Source organism: Thamnophis elegans, chromosome 9 (assembly GCF_009769535.1).
Source record: "Thamnophis elegans isolate rThaEle1 chromosome 9, rThaEle1.pri, whole genome shotgun sequence".
Taxonomy (NCBI): Eukaryota; Metazoa; Chordata; class Lepidosauria; order Squamata; family Colubridae; genus Thamnophis; species Thamnophis elegans.
This window is the reverse complement of record NC_045549.1, coordinates 39,432,697-39,454,773: the sequence shown is the minus strand read 5'-3', so window position 1 is coordinate 39,454,773 and position 22,077 is coordinate 39,432,697. Positions and strand designations below refer to the sequence as shown.

At 37.1% G+C, this 22,077-nt stretch overlaps 1 protein-coding gene across 1 annotated transcript in view; it reads left to right on the top strand.

The window, feature by feature from the left end:
- Positions 1 to 21,573, top strand: part of HSPA4L (heat shock protein family A (Hsp70) member 4 like) — a 37,857-nt gene extending 16,284 nt beyond the window's left edge. Inside the window, exons 11-19 of the mRNA XM_032223702.1 lie at positions 4,716 to 4,849; positions 7,623 to 7,822; positions 11,339 to 11,437; positions 13,566 to 13,697; positions 13,887 to 14,012; positions 15,577 to 15,684; positions 19,038 to 19,157; positions 19,514 to 19,675; positions 20,759 to 21,573. Of these exons, the coding sequence (XP_032079593.1) occupies positions 4,716 to 4,849; positions 7,623 to 7,822; positions 11,339 to 11,437; positions 13,566 to 13,697; positions 13,887 to 14,012; positions 15,577 to 15,684; positions 19,038 to 19,157; positions 19,514 to 19,675; positions 20,759 to 20,944 (1,267 nt within the window). The 3' untranslated portion in view covers positions 20,945 to 21,573. The remainder of the gene's footprint in view (positions 1 to 4,715; positions 4,850 to 7,622; positions 7,823 to 11,338; positions 11,438 to 13,565; positions 13,698 to 13,886; positions 14,013 to 15,576; positions 15,685 to 19,037; positions 19,158 to 19,513; positions 19,676 to 20,758) is intronic.
- Positions 21,574 to 22,077: the final 504 nt, after the last annotated feature.

Below are 22,077 nucleotides of genomic sequence, written 5' to 3'. Positions count from 1 at the left end.
CGCGTACATCTTGCATTATTTTCATCTTTACCCTTGGCTTCTTTCCGGCTCATACAAATTTGTTGATACCCTTCTGCCATTCTAAAAGATTCGCATCTTTTTAAAGTATAGGTAACATTTGAAAAAGAAATAAAAATTTTGGTAAGATGTTCATTTTCACTGCCGCTATCCTACCCAACAAAGATAAGTGCAGTTTCTCCCATTTTTTCATCTCTATCTGTATACTCCGCCAAAGTGGTTCATAATTGTGCTTATATAATTTCCCGTTTGAGGCTAAAGTATTAACCCCAAGATATTTGACTTTTTTGACTACCTCACATCCTAACATCCCTCCTAGTTCTTCCTTTTGTTTAGTATTCATATTTATAGCTAATATTTTTGTTTTCCCTAAATTTATTTTAAAACCAGACACTTGACCATATTGATTAATCGTATTCATTAAAACCATACTAGATTCCTACGGTTGTTCTAATATTATGACCAAATCATCCGCAAAAGCGCTGACTCTGTATTCTTGCTGCCTAATCTTGATCCCTTTTAGACCATCCAAGCCCCATATTTTATTCAACAACACTTCCAAAGTTATAATGAACAATAGTGGGGACAAAGGACAGCCCTGTCTTGTACCTTTTCCGATTTGAAAAGGGTCTGTTAAACTTCCGTTGACTATGATTTGAGCTGTTTGCTGTTGGTATATTGCTTTATTTGACCGTAAAAAGCTATCTCCTATCTGCATTTTTTGCAATACCTTCAACAGAAATTGCCAGTTAACTCAATCAAAGGCCTTCTCAGCATCCAGAAATATGAACGCAGCAGGAATTTGGTTGTTCTTTGCCCAAATATTCTAATGCATTAATAATTAGTCCTAACATTACTCTTCATCTGTCTCCCCTATATAAAACCTGTTTGGTCGGTATGTAGCATTGTTGAATAATCACCATTAACCTATTTGCTAGTATTTAGTAAAATTTATAATCTACATTAAGTAATGAGATAGGTCTATAATTTTTGGTTGGGTAGTATCTTGATCTTCTTGGGTATCAAAGATATAAACGCTGTCTTCCAGATGGGGGCACTTTACCTTCCGTTTGAATTTTATTAAATAGTTCTCTTAAGAGGTTCTACCATTTCTAACTGTAAATTTTATAGTAGACCGCTGTCAAGCCATCTGTGCCTGGCGCTTTCCCTAACTTTAGTTGCTTAATTACCTGCAAGATTTCCCCTGAGGTTATTGGTTGGTTCAAGTTTTGCCTGTACTCTTCTCTCACTAGGGGTATTTTCTCTTTATCTAAGTATTTGTCTATATCTAAACCCTTAATTTTGTCCCCTTTATACAATTCTGTGAAAAATTCCCGAAATGCCTTTTGAATCTCCTCCTGTTGAAACACCTCCTTCCCTCTATAAAATCAATTTGGTTACATTTCGAATTTTCCTTTTTTTCCTAATCTGATAAGCTAACCATCTGCCCGGTTTATTTGCATTACAAAAAGTGTTGTGTTTTGCAATAATAAACTAGTGGCTACCTGGTCAGAGATCAACATATCAAATTGGGATTTTAATATGGTAATTGCTTCCTTAACCTTTGTATTGCCTGGATTCAATGTTAAACTCCAACTCTTCCCTTTAATTTCCTTCTCTCCAATTCTTTTCGTTTAACCCTTGTTATGTCTATGTATTTGTTTATATTCATCAGACTCCTCTCATATACGCTTTGCTTGCATCCCATACAAATTCCATAGGTGTACCCTTATTCATATTCAGAACAAAGTATTCAGATAACAATTTTTTACAAGCATTAATGTACTTTTCATATCTGAATAAGTTTTCATTCAGCCTCCAAGACCTTCTTGTCTGCACTACCCTTCCAATTCCATCCATACTGGGTTATGATACGAAAGACCCTCGCCGCAAGCTTTGTCTTCTTCACCCTAGAAAGTAAATCATTAGTGATAAGTTATAAAAATCAATCCTTGAAAGGATTGATGTCTATCAGAAAAGAAGGTGAAATCATATTCCTCTGCGTTTCTTTCTTGCCAAATATCTCTCAATTCAAAATCGTCCATCATGTCAAAAAAGGTTTGGGTAGCTTAGCTCGCATTTTAGTATTTGGGGCGAGAGGTCTTCTTATCTCTTTTAGTGTCAATCACACCATTCCAGTCACCCAATAGTATACAAGACTTATAGACTCACTGTACTAATTTAGCATGAAGATTTCTATAGAATCCGTCTTGCTGTTGATTAGGAGCATAAATTCCCAAAAGTAATGTCTTTTTCCCTTCTAAGATTAGGTCTAGCGCGATATATCTTCCAAAGGATCTGCTTCAATTAGTTCAGCCTTAATGTCTTTCTTAAGTATACAACTATACCATTTTTCTTTTCCATAGCAGAGGTCACAAAATGTTGACCAAGTTTGGGGTTAAACAAATATTTTTGATCAGTTGATTTGATATGAGTTTCTTGCAGACAAATTATATCATTCTTGAACTGTTTAAGATAGTGAAATATTTTCTTTCTCTTCTGTGGAGAGTTCAGTCCATTGACATTCCATGCCAAAATCTTAGTTGTCATCTTTGGTTGCCTGAAGCTTTTTTAGAGCCTCCTGTGTGGCCTATTTAACCTTTGGCCTAGTTCCTCCCATGGCTTCTGAGCTTGTTGCTGTAACTCCTTGATCAATGGCCGGTGATTGTTGAGGTTGTTGCATTGTAGCTTGTTTTTCCATTCGTCTGGTAGTCATACGGCTAGGTCTTTGTTCCATGACACCTTGCCCTTCCGGGAAGGGGAAATAGTGCGTCTTGTCTGGTAGTTGTGTAGCTTGCTGTCTATCTTGTCCTTCTTGTGGTCTTTCTCCAGATCCAGATGGTGCAGGGTGTCCCACCTTCAGAATATTGTGATAGAAATCTCGAGCTTTCCATACAGAGTTGAGACGATATCTTTGCTTGTCATATGTAATTATAATACCAAATGGCACATCCCATCTGTACTGTATCTGATGGTTTCTGAGTTCTTCCACTAGAAAAGCATAATCTCTCCTGGCTCTTAGCATTTGAGGTGGTATTTCTTTCAAGACAATCAAATCCTGGCCGCCAATTTGAAGCCTGGTGTTATTGTGCTTGATGGTTGATGTGAGATGTGTAGATATGTTGTGTTTGGTTTTTACCAAATATGGCACTATACATTATGGCCAGACATCTCTTTAGTCTTTTCTGCCCAAAGGACAATGTTTCAGAAGTCTTATAATCTGTTCAGATGCAAATTTGCAAATCTAAGCCATGCTGCCATGTTCTTTTTAGAGAGAAGAGGCTTTCTTCTGTCAATTCTTCCAAATAAACCATACTTCCTTAGTCTTTTTTTAAATTGTACTGTCATGAATGTTTAATGTTTAATATGCTAACTGAGGCCTGTAGAGTCTGAGATGTAACTCATGGCTTTTTTGCAATTTTCTGAGCATTGTACAGTCTAACCTTGGGGTGAATTTGTTGGGATGTCTGCCCCTAAGAAGATTGGCAACTGTTTAACTGTTTAATAAATTTATAGGCCGCCCAATCCCGAAGGACTCCGGGCGGCTTACAGAAATAATGTCTTGAATGCTTTCCACTTGTGAATAATCTTTTTATTATGTCCTGATATGTAAAACCACAGAACTCAAAGAAGGTGTATTTTCTTTTTTACATGACTGTACTTGTTTCTGATTTTCTGCTGAGCTTGAGAGTCAATTCAGTGTTAAGTACATTAAAAAAAATCCCCCAAGGCACTTAATTACATTGGAAAAAGAAAGGCAGTTCCTTTGCTGAGTTTAAGGTCATGACAGTCTAGTTAATTGAGTTTTTTTAATGCCTTTGTTTCCAGGGGGGAAAAAAACTTCGAGTACATTTATCTTGTACTTCAAAGTATCTTAGCCAATCTTATATACTACTCATGTTGGGAAAACAGATTGCTCTTCTGTCTCAAGCAACAGAATATCTTGACCTAATCCTGCTGATTTCATCTTTTCTGCTTCCATTACTTTTCCTTCCTCTCCACTCAAGTTGTAAGGACTATAATTATACTGCTCTTCCATCAGTACTTTCCCTCTTTCTCCCTGACTATTCTAAAAATGCAAGAAAACTAAGGTAACATATTGGGTTTATCCTCATGTCATACTAACTCTGCTATGTAGCCTTATTTGTCTGGTTAATCTTCAATGTACCTACAGAAGCAATTTAAAGTTGGATTTAACTTTTTGAATTTAAAGTTGAATTTATTTTATGTTTTCTCTCTCTTTCTCTTTCTCCCTCATTGTGTGTAAGTGCATGTATGTGTGCGCATGCGTGGGCACTGCTTTTAATTGCAAAGACTTGTAAGTGGAGGCCATTCTGTGGTTAATTTTTAAATGAGTTCCTCTCAACTTCCTATCGTATTTGTCTAAGTATTGAGTTGTATGTATCCTAGCTTGTTATCTTTAAGGAGGTTACAATTTTAAAGTTCCATTAAATTAATATTAAATGTTGTGTTATGTAACTTCCTCTCAAAATTATTAGTTTTGTGAAAATAAAATTTATAACGGATGGTTTATTATGAATTATTGATTGTACACAATTATAATATAGAAGTAACAGTAGTTTTAATTCTCTGGCTTCAGGTAATTGGTGTCACAAGATGCATTGTGTCTACTTTCCTATTCTCATTATTTGTAATTCTTTTTGAGTTTAAATTATAAGCACTCTTCTTTTCTATAGTGAATGTGAAGTCTTCAACAAAAATCATGCTTCTCCATTCTCAAAAGTTATTACTTTCCACAAAAAAGAGCCTTTTGAATTGGAAGCATTTTATACACATCCTCATGATGTTCCTTATCCTGATACAAGAATAGGTAAATGCTTTGGTTACTTGCTGAGCATGACAACAAAAACTTTTTAAAGATTTGCTCCAAATTATGAGAATCTTCACCTAATAGATTTTAGTTTATAAAATAACTTTAATTAGTAATGTCTTGTTTTCTGTGCACAATGCTTAGTTCTTTTGCTTTAATATATTTTGTACTTTTCCTGGATATGTCATTTATTAGTAACTAGTAACTATCACCAAGTGGCACAATCATATCAAGTCACACCTTACAAACACATTGCTTAGCAATATACAGTTGCAAAGAAAAAGTATGTGAACCCCTTGGGATTATGTGGAGTTTTGCAATGAATTGGTCATAAAATTGCTCTGACTTCATCTAATTCACAACAATAGAAAAAACACAGTCGCTGAAAAAAATACTACCCAAACATTAGAGTTGCCATGGTTTATTGCACATAACAGTAAACATTCAAGTGCAGGGCGGAAAAAGTAGGGAACCGTTGGACCTTAATAACTGGTTGACCTCCTTTGGCAGCATAACCTCAACCAAATGTTTCCTGTAGTTGCAGATCAGGACCTGCACACTGATTGCAGTAATTTTGGACCACTCCTCTTCACAAAACTGTTTCAGTATAGCAATATTCCTTGGGATGTTCTGGTGTGGAATCGCTTTCTTAAGGTCACGCCACAGCATTTCAATCGGGTTGAGGTCAGGACTCTGACTGGGCCACTCCAGAGGGCGTATTCTGTGCTGTTGAAGCCATTTTTTTGTTGACTTCCTTGTTATGCTTTGGGGTCATTGTCCTGTTGCACCAGCCATTCTCTACGGAGTTTCAGTTGGCGGACAGATGGTCGTACGTTTTCCTGCAAAAATATTTTGATAAACTCTGGTATTCATTTTCCCATCAATGACAACAATCTGTCCAGGCCCCGAGGCAGCAAGCAACCCCCAAACCATGATGCTCCCTCCGCCATGTTTTACAGTGGGGATGAGGTTTTGATATTGGTGTGTTGTGCCTTTTTTTTCTCCACACATATGTTGTGTGTTTTTTCCCAAACAACTAAATTTTGGTTTCATCTGTCTACAGTATATTTTGCTAGTAGTGCTGTGGAAAATCCAGGTGCTCTTTTGCAAACTTCAAATGTGCTGCAATATTTTTTTTGGACAGCAATGGCTTCCTCCGTGGTGTCCTCCCATGTACTCCATTCTTGTTTAATGTTTTCCTTATTGTAGATGTGTCAACAAAAATGTTAGCATGTGCCAGAGATTTCTGTAGGTCTTTAGCTGACACTCTAGGATTCTTCTTTACCTCATGAAGCATTCTGTGCTGTGCTCTTGCAGTCATTTTTACAGGACGACCACGCCTAGGGAGAGTAGCAACAGTGCTAAACTTTCTCCATTTGTAGACAGTCTGTCTTACCGTGGAAACATGAACATCAAGGCTTTTGGAGATACTTTTGTAACCTTTCCAGCTTCATGCAAGTCAACAATTCTTGATCGTAGGTCTTCTGAGAGCTCTTTTCTGCGAGGCATGGTTCACATCAGACAGTGCTTCTGGAAACCAGTAAACCCAAAACAGGTGTGTGTTTTTAAAGGACAGAACAGCTGTCAGCAACACATCCAATATCATCACACTGATTGGAGTCAAGGTTGGCTCACTCCTGGCTCCAATTAGCTCTTGGAGACGTCATTAGGCTAGGGGCTCACATACTTTTTCCTCCCTGCACTGTGAATGTTTACATGTTATGTGCAATTAAACCATGGCAACATCTAATGTTTGTGCAGTATTATTTTCAGCAAACTGTGTTTTTCTATTGTTGTGACTTAGATGAAGTTCAGAGCACATTTTATGACCAATTCATGCAAAACTCCACGGAATCCCAAGGGGTTCACATACTTTTTCTTGCAACTGTAAATTCCTGTCCCAATTACTATCATTCACCGAGGACTGCCTGTATTTTCTTTTACTTAGCAGTTGTTGATTGTAGTGTACAAAATATTTTGGATTCTGAGTATCCTTTTATCCTATGTTTATACGTTCCTTATCTTCCCCTTCTGGAGAAGGTTATAGAGGGATAATAGGATGCTGCACTAGAGGAAACTGGTTATTTCTATGTTTTCAATTAGATTTTAGTGCTTGTAATATATTTTTCAAGGCTTTCTATCCACGAAACAGATATGGTTTGGTATTGTTTACTTCTATTTCTTCTTAATGGAAACAAATGTCTGACTGGCATTTATTTATTAAACTTCTATGCCCCTCCCTTCTTCCCATGGTGACTGTAGGCAGCTTACAGTTATTCAGGCATAGCTGCAGTAGCAGCCATTTGAGGAAGTTGTCCATCAAAGATGCATGCATACAGTTATCCTCACATTACATCCATAATTGGGACTGGAATTTTGGTCATTAAGCAGTGTGATTGTTAACAAGTCATCATGTAAGCAGAACTGATTTTTTTTCCTATTTTTATGGCTGTTAAAGAAATCACAGCAGTCATTATACAAATCATGTGGTGATTAAGTGATTCTGGCTTCCCCAGTTGGCTTTGCTTCTCAGAAGCTGGCTGGGAAGGTTACAATTTTGTAACTACAAGATGCTGAACTGTTGTAAATGGATCCAGTTGCTAAGTGCCCAACTTGCAATCACGTGACTGGAGGTTAGGCGACAGTCTGAGGCATCATCACTTCAAACCATCATTAAAAACAATAAGTGAAGTATACGTTCATAAATGCTTTTGTAATGTTTGCTATAAATAAGTAAGTGTACTAACCAGTGCCATATTGCTGTATTGTTTAGGTCATTTTGTTATTCAAAATGTTGGTCCCCAAAACGATGGTGATAATTCAAAAGTTAAAGTTAAAGTGCGAGTTAATATCCATGGAATCTTCAGTGTGGCTAATGCATCTGTAGTAGAGAAGCGAAATTTGGACAATGAGCCTAATGATATTCCAATGGACACAGAATTGTCATGTAGGAATCAAAGCAAAGAGGAACTGGTATGTAAAAATTATAAATAGAATTCTTAATTCTAAATTGTGGTATGTACTGTGCTGACTAAATGCAGTGGGGTTATTTTTTACTTTTACTCTTTGTCATTAAGAATTTTTGTTTTGAAAATCTAGTTTGTTTCAGTAATTTAACTTTTTTTCCAAACCTATGAAATTTTTTAATCCTAGTGCTTTCAATATTTTTTTTTATCCCATGTAAATTAACTTGCGTTCTATCTTTAACCTTTCTTATATTCCTTGCTTTTATAAACAGACATACTTATTCACTCTTTCTCTATACTAATAAAGGCTATATCTTTGACACTGTATTGAGAAATCTCTTATAAAACTATATAAATATGCTTAGTTATTTGTAAATATGTCTCAACATCCATAGAAGTTTTAAAATAGTTAAGTTAAACAAATTTACATTATGTCTGTTAGAAGCACACCAAAGCAACAGAAAATATGATTGTAACTTGAATATTGCTAATGCAAATGTCAGTAATGATGTAAAGAGTTGAAAGGATAATAATGTAGCCATTTTAATTTTTAAGCCTTGGTTTCTCTCAAATATTTGCTAACTATTTTCTGATACGATGACATGTATTGACACCTTTCACAAGTGAAGATGCAACCTTTCTACTCTGAGGTTGAAGTGAAATATATAGCATTCGGTAAGCAGAAGATAGCAAAGATAGTTTTGGATTCTTTTTTGAGAATACAGTAGGATATAAAAGATGGTAATTGTAAAAATTTTCTAATAGCTGCACTATTAGAAAAGTCTTAACATTTGGGGGGGGGGAGTTGAAGCAAAAGAAAAACCTGATTCAAAGCACATAGGACTACTCATAAAGCACATGTTGGCAACATTGTAAAACAGCAGTGACTTTTCCTGGATCATTGTACACCTCTATAAAAATATAGATTATTTGGTACTTTATAATTATAGCAACAATGCTTCAACTTCAGATGTTGGCTAACAGTTGAGCGTAATAGTGATGCCTGTGTACATTAAAAAATAAACTATTCAAAAATATTGGAATTTTTTTTTTTTTAACTTAAGGCAGGTTCTTGCCCTGTTATCTGGGAACATTTGACCTGTTGCTCCCAAGGAAGTAAACAGGATCCTAGGGAGTATGCATGCAAACACCTGTGTTTTAGACCCATTCTCCCCTGGCTTGTGAAAGCTTCCCAGGTGGGTAGACTCTGGCGGTGATTAATGCTTCCCTACAGGAGGGGGCAGTGCCCCACCACTTTAAGGAGGCTGTGGTCCGCCTACTTCTTAAGCCATCGCTGGACTCCACCCAGCTGGATAATTTCCAACCTGTCTAATCTTCCCTTTTTGGGGAAGGTTGTTGAGAAGGTAGTCGTGCAGCAGCTCCAGAGGTTTCTGGATGAAACGGATTACTCAACCCCTACCAGTCAGGATTCAGGACAAAAATGGCATTGGTCACACTTTTGGATGATCTCTGGCAAGCGCGAAATGGAGGTAGTGCATCCATTCTTGTTCTACTTGACCTTCGGCAGTTTTCGATACCATCGACCATGGGGGTGGCTTCGGGGGATGGGAGTTAGAGGCCTTTTGCTATCCTGGTTCACTTCCGTCCTCTGCACTGCTCTCAGACAGTGTTGATAGAGATGCAGCCCTCGCCCATTGCTTTATGGGGTTCCACAGGGTTCGGTACTCTCTCTGCTCCTGTTCCAACATTTATATGAAGCCGCTGGGTGAGATCATCTGTCACCATGGACTGAGCTATCACCAATATACTGATGATGCTCAGCTGTATGTCTCGGCCTGTAGTGAATTAAGTGATGCCGTGTCTCCCCTCTTGCAGTGCCTACAGGCTGTTAGGGGCTGGATGCGGAGCAAAGGGTTGAAACTAAACCCTTGCAAGATTGAGTGGCTCTGGGTTTGGGGTTCATTGGGTCAGGGAGAATTGCCACCTTTGGTCTTGGATGGGGTGGCACTACCCCAAACATACCCTGTGCGTAATCTAGGGGTTTTCCTGGACTCATGACTCATGCTTGAAGAGCAGGTGGTGGTTGTGGCCAGGAGGGTCTTTGCACAACTGTTGTGTGCCAGTTTTGCCCTTTCCTGGACCAACAGTCCCTACTCATAGTCACTCCTGTCCTACTCACTTCCCATCTTGACTATTGCAATGAACATGGGGCTGCCCTTGAAGAGTATCCGAAAGCTCCAATTGGTGCAAAATGCAGTGGCCCACATGGTTTTGTGCAGACCTCAGTGTGCACATGTATCACCTCTCTTGCGGGAGCTGCATTGATTGCTGATTTGCTTCAGGGTGCAATTCAAGGTGCTGGTTGTCACCTTTAAAGCCCTTCATGGCTTGGGACCAGATTATCTGAGGGACTGTCTCTTGCTGGTCACATCTACCTGACCTATTAGAACAGAGAGGTAGGGAATGTTGCGGGTCCCATCCCCGAGGGGGATACACCTGGTGGTACCCAGAAGAAGGGCCTTCTCTGTGTGGCTAAATATAAATTTTCATAAATAAATAATGATGTTCTGCCTCAAGCTTGTGAATTCTTACAGTAATAAGGTGTTAATTCTAGGGATTATTTTCAGCTTTCGATTGTTCTGCTTTACTGTCTTACTTTCATTTAAAACTTTACGTTTCTTTTTCTAAGATTCTTTTTCAAAAAACTCCCTCCTTCACTATTTATAGAACATTTTAAAGTGTTCTTTGTTATAAATGCAATTACATTTTGTCTCAAGAGGGTTGTTTTACTTTTAATATCTGATTAATAATGTAATTAATAATACAACCTCAGTAATGTATAATTAGAATTGTATTATTAAGTAATTAATAATACAATTCCTAGCCACAATTATTTATTAGTCATGAACACTTCCTTTCGGAAACCATGTTGAAGGAACTGAATAATCTTTTATTAGGAAGAAGGCAGTAACAAACTATTCCAAAAGTATTACTAAAACAACTGCATGGATTTTACATTGAGGTTGCCAGAAGTTATGACTGACTCAAAGACACAGGCATCGCCCCCCTCCAAAAAAACTTGTCAATATTTTTTTTCTAAAAACCATGGAGGTAGGGGAATGGTGTATCTCAAGAATAGAGTCCTTTTCTGGGGGAAAGAGGAGGTTTCAAAATGTGGCGCAGTGGTTAAATGCAGCACTGCAGGCTACTGCTAGATCAGCAGGTCAGCGGTTCAAATCTCACCGGCTCAGGGTTGACTCAGCCTTCCATCCTTCCGAGGTGGGTAAAATGAGGACCCAGATTGTTGGGGGCAATATGCTGACTCTCTGTAAACCGCTTAGAGAGGCCTGAAAGGCCTATGAAGCGGTATATAAGTCTACTGCTATTGCTATTGCTGCTATTGATAAATAAATACAAATAAACAAAATTTAGTACCATTGCTTTTATTTGTATTTTAAAATCATTTTTACCTTGTTGGATTGTGAAAAGCTACTGCTTGTTGACAAGAATAATAAAACTTCCCGTAAAGTTTAGTGTGGAATTAAAAATTTCTATTTTATAGGCTAAAATGCAGATTGATCAAGATGACGGTAATCAAAAGAGCCAAATAGAACAAAGTCAAACAGATGAGGAAACTGATCATATAGGTACTGAAGGAAAGGTATGTATGAAATTATGATAAAATCAGATTCTAATATTAGGACTGTCTATCTTTTGATAGTGCTAGGAAATGTTGAAAAATGCATAGTATGCCATGCTTTGATATGTTGGCATTCTCACTTATAGCCATGTGAAAAAGAAAGTACACTCTATTTGAGTTCTATTGTTTTTACATATCGGGACATGGTAAAAATCATCTAGTCCTTATCAGTTCTTAAAAGTAAATACAACTTCAGATGAACAACAATACACATCACACCATGTCATAATTTGTTTTATATAAAAGCCAAATTGGAGAAGTCTTGTGTGAAAAACTAGTAAAATACATCCTTACCACTTCCATAAGAAAGAAAAGGCTATATAGCAGCTTGATCAGGTAATCAGCAGCAAGTTTGATTGCCTCTATAAAAACTGAAGTTTTAGGAGTTTGCTGGTGTCCAGCATTGAGGTATGTGTTAACACAATGCCACAGAGGAAAAACATCAGCAATTATCTTAAGAGCAGCAATTGTGCTGCCTATCAATCTGGGAAGAGTTATAAGGCCATTTCCAAACAATTCAAAGTGAGAAAGATTATTTTCAAATGGAAAACATTCAAAATAGTTGCCAATCTTCCCAGGAGTTGGCATACTTATAAATTCATCCCAAGGCAAACAGTGCAATGCCCCCCTAGTGGGCCATGAGCAGTTTGCAATCGGGCTGTGGAAATGGCGGGTGAGTGTGGTGCATTTGGTGGACATGCATGCGTGCCAGTTGCACAAATGGTGCTGCTTGTGCATGCTTGCCAGCCACTTGCACAGAACGATCCCCTGGTCCAGAAAGCTGGAAAAGTTGGGGAACTCTGCTGTACAGGACTCAGTTTACATGCTAAATGTTAAAAGTTCATGACAGTATAATTAGAAAAAGACTGAACAAGTATGGTTTGTTTGGAAGGGTTGCCAAGAGAAAGCATTTTCTCTCTAAAAAGAACATGGCAGCATGGCTTAGGTTTGCAAAGTTGAATCTGAACAAATCATAAGACTTCTGAAACATTGTCCTTTGGACAGATGAGGCTAAAGTGGAGATGTTTGGCCATAATGCACAATGCCACATTTGGCAAAAACCAAACACAGCATATCAACACAAACATCTCATATCAATCATCAAGCATAGTGGTGGAGAGGTGATGATTTGGGCTTGTTTATAGTTATTAACCCTGGGCACCTTGTAATCATCGAGTCAACTATGAACTCTGTATACCAAAGAATCCTAGAGTCAAATGTGAGGCCATCTGTCTACTAGTTAAACCTTGGCTGATATTGGGTCATGCAACAGAACAATGATCCCAAGCACAACAGCAAATTTACAACTGAATGACTGAAAAAAGAAAAGAATCAAGGAATTGCAATGGTTCAATAAAAATCCAGACAACAGAAATGCTGTGGCAGGACTTCAAGAGAGCTGTGCATATACAAATATCTACAAAGCTTAATGAATTGAAGCAACATGGTAAAAAAAGAGTGGGCCAAAATTACTCCACAACAATGTGAGAAACTGATAAAGTCATACAGGAAAGTTATTGCTGCTAAAGGTGCTCCTATAAGCTATTGAATCATAACATGTAGTTAGTTTTTCACACATGGCTTCTCCATTTGGCTTTCTTTTTGTAATGGTGTAATATGTCATGTATTATTCACCTAAGGTTGCATTTACTACCTTTAAAAACTGCTAAGGACCAGATGATTTTTACTGTGTCCTGATATGTAAAATCATAAAACTCGGAGAGTGTATACTTTGTTTTCATGTTAAGGGTTCATGTTTACATAGAGGTAGGGTGGATGTTTGTCATGTATAACCCTTGAAGAAACTGTTGTTTGGATTGGTCTTTAATTGCTAGTCTAAAACACTTCAGGGTGAATTTATTTCCAAGCAATGTTGGAAAATAAAATCATTCTATTTTTCAAATTTTGTATTTTAAAATTCATAAGAAGTTGATATGCAGAAATTGCAATATAGTGGCTATTAAAAATGGCAGCATATTAGGATATTGCTTTATCTGCTAAATTATACATATATAGTTTTTTCATCATTCTATCTTTATGTGCAATGGGAACAGATGTTATGATGACAGTTTAATTTCTTATTCTGCAGACTGCTTCAGGAGATAAGATTGATGCAAATCAGTCAAGCAAAACAAAGATCAAGAGCATTGATCTACCCATCCATGTTAACTTATATAGGCAGGTTGAACAGGATCTTATTAATTTGTACATTGAAAATGAGGTAAGCAACTGCAGAAATCTTGAACCATAGACATGAAATAATATTACAATTGTATCAGTGCAGAAATGAAAATTTGTTACTTGTAAATCCAACAATTTGGGGTGGAAGAATATAGATGTATTTCAAGAAAAAAATCAACTGTGTTTTATATTTGTGATTAAGTTATCTGAACTCTTTTATTTGCTTCAGGGGAAGATGATAATGCAAGACATTCTGGAGAAGGAGAAAAATGATGCCAAAAATGCTGTTGAAGAATATGTATATGATTTGAGAGATAAACTTTGTGGCGTCTATGATAAATTCATAACTGAAGATGTAAGAATTCTCATGAAACTGTAACATGATGAAGTCCTTTAAAATAACATTAGTATTAAAATGGCTGCATCTGTAATAAAGCGTTGCAGTGAGTTGGTTCTAGTTATATTTCTAATTATATTGTCAATGTCAATATTGTCAGTGGGGTAAATTAATTAAGATAAATTTGAGCTTACATTGATTATAACTATTTTACTTTATAAATCAGTTCAAACATTCCTAAACATTACTAGATTTTCTCATAAATTTGACATAAATTTCTAAAAACCTGTGAATTTTGAGGTTTTTTCCCTTTGGTCGGGGGTGGAGGGGGAAGATTGTTAAATTTCTCCATTTTATTACTTAAAAGTTTCTAAATCCTTCAAGGTTTTCTCCTCATTGACACATCAAGGCAGACAATGGATGAATCTCCATTAAACTAAAAGTTAAACTGAATGCTATTTAAGAAGAAAATGTAAATAAAATTACTGTTTTAATTATTAAAGTGTATTCATTAAAACTGTAATATACATTCCTGGAGGTCTTCCGGAATGTCAGGCATGGACTAGACGCAAAGATCAAGCATTTCTTGTTTGTCCTTTCGTAGCATCTTTTCCATGTATTGGGCCAGAATAATTTATTGAAATGTTCCATTCTAGTAGCATGAGCATCAGCAATAATCAAAAGAAGAAAAAGCAGAAGGAAACAAAAATAAAATAGTAATCCTTCTCATCATAGTTGAATTCACTCACCTTTACATGAATTACTGGTGGGATAGTGGGCAGGATTTCCTTTGGTTAGAAGCCTTCATTCTTTTAGTAAAACTGAACTTTTTAAGAACATATTCATATATGTAGGTATTTTCAATCCTATAAAAATTGTCTTTGCTTATTTAAGCATTCAAACAAAGCTTGTTTTAATGTCTGTTTCAATTTTTTAAATTCCATGTTCTTGGTGTTTATAATATACCTACAGAAATATAAACATTGATATTATATTCATTAAAATCTTTCTGCACACTTTGGCAAGAAAAGTAGTGTGTATTCAGACTTAAATATAGTAAATTCCAGATGTATTGTCATTATTATGTATAGAATTAAACCAGTTAAGATATTTCTATGAAAAAAGTTTAAATAGAATTATGGTCTACCTGTATTGTTGATAAATTAACCATTTGATTTAGATCTAATTTATATTTATATTAGATTTGCCTATTAACATTTACTACAAGTGTTGATGCAGAAGTGTGTAGGAGGGACTTAAAAGCTCGACTATGGTTTTCCTTAAATAACTAAAACCAAGGAAGCTCTATTTATAGTATATACTTCTAGTAAATGTATTATTTGCCTCCAAGTTAACTTTAAAATATTAAATAGCATGAAGCCCTACCTCTTACATTGGAGTTACTGTTATTTGTTCTTTATGAATGGCGTAGAAATAAGAGCTTACAAAAGATTCTTTGGTTATAATCTTATTACTGTAATTCAGTGTAAGTAACAAACTATTATTATAGAACTATTTTTTCCACTAGTTTAAAATGATAAAAATCAATGGCTTATTGTATGATGTACTATTTTGCCTCTAGGATTCAAGACAAATAACATTAATGTTAGAGGATATAGAAAACTGGCTTTATGAAGATGGAGAGGATCAGCCAAAACATGTATATGTGGAAAAACTTCAGGAAATGAAAGTAAGCTTTCCATTGTCCCAAAGGTGCTTTTTCAAGAGGCAACTGGACTTTATCTTTGAAGATGCTTTGCTTCTCATCCAAGAAGCTTCTTCAGCTCTGGCTGGATGGTGGGAATGGAAGGATTTATACTCCTTGCAGACAGCTGATCATTTGCATTCTTTTAAAGAATCGTTGAGGCTACCTGGAGGTTTATCTGAGTCCTCAGGGTCACCTGAGTAGTGCAAATGGATGTGGAGCCGTCTTGGAACTGTTGAAAGGACTGTGTTGTAGAGTGGAGATAGGTGATGTTCAGGGGTGGGTTTCAAAAATTGTTCGAACCTACTCTGTGGGCGTGGCCTCCTTTGTGGGAGTGGCTTGCTGCCCATGTGACCGGATGGGAGTGGCCTGCCACCCATGTGACCTGGTGGGAGTGGCCAAGACGATGTTATTACTAGATATTACTAATTACTAGATATTATTAATATTACTAGATCATTATTAATGCATAGATAACTGCGGGACATTACACACACACCCACACACCCACAAGCTAGGAAAACACCAAAAAAATAAAAATCCCCCCCCCCCCCCCAAAAAAAAGACTGCCAATGAAACCAGTTTTTTTTCCCTAAGTCTAAGAACAGGAAAGACAAAGTCACTGGAATAAAAACCATCAAGGCAATGTGGAAAGTTATAAAGGACAGGCACTCACAGAACCATCAACCACCTCAGAATTACCTAAACGAGGGTGAAACACACTGCCTTGCAACAAACCTGGCCTGCCCATAGAAAAGCAGCCACTTTGAGACACATAAACCTGGTCTAAACACTTAAAAGCAACATATTGCATCACAAATAAAACATTTGCAAAAAGGAATAACATTTCTTGTAATAAACATTCTATAAACAATAAATAAATAAAAATTCCCTAAACTAATTAAAAACTACCACGTTCAGAGAACACCAAAGGACCCCACAGTCCTCTCTCTCCTTATCTTTTTCTTTTTTGTCCTAACTTTCTCCTCCTCCCCCCCCCCAACCCCACTCCCTTCTAGCACTGATGATGTTACCAAACTAGGAGTGCTGGAGAGGAGCTCTCACAGGGCGAAGAGCTTCCTGCTACAGGCACAATCTAGCTGCAGCCGTAAATGACTGCAAGCAGCAGCTTCAGTCACCTGCTCACAGCTGACAGTTGCGTTTGGGAGCGGAGGTGGTGGCAGCAGAAGTGGGCACAGACGGGATGTCCCCGCTTGCTGAGTAGAACGAGGCGGCGGGGATGCGTTGTTTCAGGGCGCCCCAAGCGCCGGCTCCTCTGAGTGTAGCCCATTCCCCCTCCCAAGAAGACCGTTTTCTTTTTAAAAACGCCTCTGCAGACGATCTTGAAAACCTGCGAGGGATTCCCCCACCCCATTTCTGGTTGCCTATAGCCTTGGAAGCTTCCACAGAGAAGCTTCTGCAGAGGGTTTTTTAAAAAGAAAACGGTCTTCTTGGGAGGGGGAATGGGCTGCGCTCCTGGTTTTGGGGATTCCCCCCCACCAAAGACCAGTTGCCCATCTCTCCAAATCCTTTTCAGGATTTTCTTTTTAAAAAACGCCTCTCTGCAGACGATCTTGAAAACCTGCGAGGGATTCCCCCACCCCATTTCTGGTTGCCTATAGCCTTGGAAGCTTCCACAGAGAAGCTTCTGCAGAGGGGTTTTTAAAAAGAAAACGGTCTTCTTGGGAGGGGGAATGGGCTGCGCTCCTGGTTCTGGGGATTCCCCCCCACCAAAGACCAGTTGCCCATCTCTCCAAATCCTTTTCAGGATTTTCTTTTTAAAAAATGCCTCTCTGCAGACGATCTTGAAAACCTGCGAGGCATTCCCCCACCCCATCTCTGGTTGCCTGCAGCCTCGGAAGCTTCCGCAACTTCACAGTAAAAGCAAGTAAGAACTTCTCTCACTCGTGAGATTTTCTTTACTGTGCAAAGGCTTGCTTTAAAACTGCAGGCTCCCGGGGAGGGGGGCAGGGGGAAATGCTGCCCATATGTCCCCTTCCAAAGCAACCTTGCAGGTTTTCAAGATCATCCGGAGAGGCGTTTTTTAAAAAGAAAAACCCTGCAGGCACCCAGCGACAGGGGCTAGGAGCTAGGAACCTGGAAGTTAATTACTTCTGGGTTCACTGACAAACCGGCAGGAACCCACCCCTGGTGATGTTGCATCCCTCACTGTCTGTTGAGAGAGGCCTGTTCAATTTTAACATACTGTAGATGTCCTCTTTGACCTCTCTTTCAAGCCAGTGGTGGTCTCTCTGCAAAATGTGGACTGCTGTCTTCAAAAGAGTGGCCTTTGTCTTTTAAATGCAGAAGGACTGATGAATCTAGTCCTGATGGTTTTGTTCTCCTATGTTGTACCATGCATTTAGGAAATAGTTGCTTTGTTTCCCCAATGTACAGATATGCACATGGCTCACTGCACTGTACTGCATATACCACGTTGCTCAGTTTGTGTCTGGGTGTTTTATCTTTGGGCAGGACAAGCTTCTGCCTTAGTGTATTGTTGGGTTTGAACTTTTCCAATATTTCTGCATTGCATGGAATGACAACATTGCTTTGTTTATTGTTCTCTTCTTTGTCCATTATGAAGGAGCTCCTGTTGGGTCTGCATTTTTTCCTCTTAACTATTATTTGTTTTGTTCAGTAGTTGATCCCCCCACCCCCACCTAGCACTATATCTTATACAGTATTTTGACTTACTTAAGTCTTTAGCGTCGGTACGGCATTGCCAATCCCTTCGCTGTAGAGTCGCATGCATCCCGAATCAACGGGATCCATGATTCTAGGCTGAGTACTACTTGAGCTCGCCGGGCCCAAGAGTCGACAGAGCCCCTTCTGTTGGAAAACGGTGGGCACCTCGAGAAGGCAGGGGTTGTCTTGATAATGAGAGGCTATATTTTGCGCGTCAATTATCCTTGCCCACCATACAGTATTTTCTTTCTATTTACCACTACCAGGCAGCTATATCTTTATCTCATCTTACTGTCTTGAGCATTATATACTTTTTAGATCTTTTACTGTGTTTGATTCATTTGTATCCTGCCTCTCTACCAGGGGAATGGAATGGCAGTTATTCCAAATTATAGTTGATAGTGGAATATGTGAGAGAGCAGCATTGGATTTCCTGCTTTAAGCAATGAATTCAACTACCTATTCTAGTATTTCCACATGACTAAGATATAGGCTTGTTGGATGTCATATGTGATCTATTTTCTTGATTTCTTTCATATGGTGACTAGTCGTTTAGAAGTAGTTCTGATCAATTATTTTAAAAATTATCTTCATTTATATTTTTCTACATTTTAATGAGTACTTCTACAATATTTTTTCTATATTTCTAGAAATTTGGTGGCCCTATTCATGATAGATATAAGGAATATGAAGAAAGACCAAAAGCTTTATTTGATTTAGAAAATAAACTCCAGACGCTTATGAAAGCTCTAGAAGAATACGAAAATAAGGTAGGTCAGTGCATGTACTTTTAATAATAATTATTCAGAAATAATGTACATTATATGGGCATTTTCAATAAATGTATATAAAATTGAAATCTAATTCTCAAAATTAGATGTATCAGATAATTTGGGCTTGTGATATCAATACTCTACCTCCACTTGAAACAGGAATTTCTAAAGCCAAACAATAAATAAGGTTGTATTTTCATATTCCTTTAAATAGATAATTATTATCTCGCTTTAACAGAATGTTTTTTTTTTCAAGTAACAAATCTATGAAATCAACTCTTCTACCATCCATTATGGGATAAACCTATTGTTTATTATTTATTGAATGCTAATTTTAACTATTTTCTCTGTAGGATAAAAAATATGATCACATTGATCCTGTTGATATGGAAAAGGTTGAAAAATTTGCCAGTGAAACTATGAACTGGTTGAGCTCAAAGATGCATATACAGCACAGACTGAGTTTGACACAGGATCCTATTATTAAGATGGCAGAAATAAAAGCAAAATCTAAGGTAAATTAACTTTGGGATTGAATTATTCTAATGGAAAAATAGGATGAATTAGCCCAAGAATATGGTAGTTTAGTATTTCAAATGATATCAGGACACAAATATGTTGTGGCAAAAGAGAACTATAGCAAATAGATATTTCTTAAGTTTCCACAGAAATGGATATGGTGTAGCTCAATCTGCTATACCTCTTCATATGTAAATAGGGTTTTCTAGGTGATGATGTTATCCTACCTTTTTATATAGGCAGTGAATATACCTTACTCTCCTGCCTCCCATCCCCCCCCCAACAACCCTATGAGGCGTGTTGGGTTGAGAGAGAGACTGCTCCAAATTATCCAACTGGCTTGCATGCCTAACGGAGGCCTAGAACTTACACTATCCTGATTTGTAGGCCAGCACTTTAATCCCTATCCCAAACTAGTTCTCAAGTGTTAAATTCAGATGATAGCATAGCAAATATATTTAAATCAGAAGGAGAATATGGTTTGATCCATGACTTTTTTTTTATTCCATTGACAGAAGAGGTTATTATTATTAATCTATTAAAGCTAAAAATGTTCATCTACCATGTTTCCCTGAAAATAAGACAGGGTCTTAATTTTGTTTTGACTTCTGAAATAATCCTTGGCCTTATTTTCAGGGAGGTCTTATTATTTTTGAAGTGCAGGAGGTGGCGAGCTTGGTCACCTCATGGCTGCTGCTGTGTTGCAATATTTTTTGGAAGAGCTTATTTTGGAATCAGGGATTATTTTAACACAGGTGCTCAAAAGCCTGATTGGGCTTATTATCCAGAGAGGGCTTATTTTGGGGGAAACAGTAATGTAATGTGCTTTTACGGTTGGAAGAAAAAACAGTAAAAAAAAAAACAATCCACATCTATTTTCAAAATTTAGGAATATGTAAGGAAGTTTCCTTATTACAGACCACTCATGTTGACTTGTATGTTATTGTGTTGTTTTATATTGTAATTATGGACAATTTCATAATTTTACTGCTAAGCTTATTTCCTGTATTTTACATTGTAATAAATTTCACAGGCCATTATGTTATTTGCATGGTAATTATAATTATTTTTCCTAATAGGAACTGGACAATTTATGTAATCCAATTATTTACAAACGTACGTCCAAAGCAGAACCACTGTCTAAAGATGAAGGAAAATCTAATAGTGAACAAAACAGGCCAATGAATGGACAAAGCAGCTCTGATACTAAGTTAGACGATAGTTGCCAGCAGCCTAAATCATCTGAAGAAATGGACATGGACTAAGTTTTACAATTCTTTGAGTTCATTAAAAACAGTGCAAGTAATCAGAGGGTCCTTTTTTTCTTGATTCACACTACATATGTTCAGTTATTTAAAAAACTTTATTCTTTTCATTAGGTTTGAAAGTGTTTTTCTACATTCTCATTGTTCATTCCATTAAGCTTATTGTGAAGCTTTAGTTGAATGTAGATTGTAATAAGCTTATGATATTTTATATCAGAATGGATACATTCTGATACATCAGAATTGATACATAAATGACAACAATCTACCTTATTCAAAGCTTTTATTGTGAGTAAGCCACTGCTCCTTTATTCATGAAAGCCCACTGTATTGCACTTTCGATGCTGAAGTGTAGATTTTTGCATCTTTATTTTAGAAGATATTCAGTTTGACGTGGCTTGGACACTGCCACCAGAAGCACTGATCTTTTTTAAATTGTTGTATTGTTCTAATTTAATATTAAAATAGAGTTTAGTTGGCAAACTAGTTCATCTTGTTGATGTACCACAAAAACCTGTAAGAATTTTGTTGATCAATATCCAAAGCTTGAAAGGACCTTACACCAGCAGCATTCTTTGTCAGCAAACTAGTAACAAGATTTAAAATAAAACTTGTGGTCCCCGTGTTCACACGGTCCTGTATCATATTTTGTGTTGATGCCGAGATGCTCTTAATGTAATAGTATGAAATTGGAACACTGTAACGAGAGAGGCACATGTGTTCATTTCTCTTAAATACCTCTGACCTAACTGGCTTGGGGTTTATTCAGAATGCTGCCTTTGACTGTTTTTACAAAATGCCCTTCTTGGAATTAAACGTAAAAAATACATACATAATATATTTCATCAATTAATATTACTTACACACTATTCCTTATTTTTGTTTTACTTGGCAAAAATAATATTCTTGGTTTAGAGATTGGGCTTACAGCAAGTTCATAATAGTAATCATTTTAGGTAATTGTCCCAAGCATTTATAGAATAACATTTGATATATCTTTAACAGATAGATAAAACAAGCTACTAACATTTAAGATTAATATCAGTACAGATGAATCTAAAAAATAATCTTACAACATGCTCACACTGCTTAGCAATTACATTGTTTTAATCAAAGTAATCATGTGGAGACTG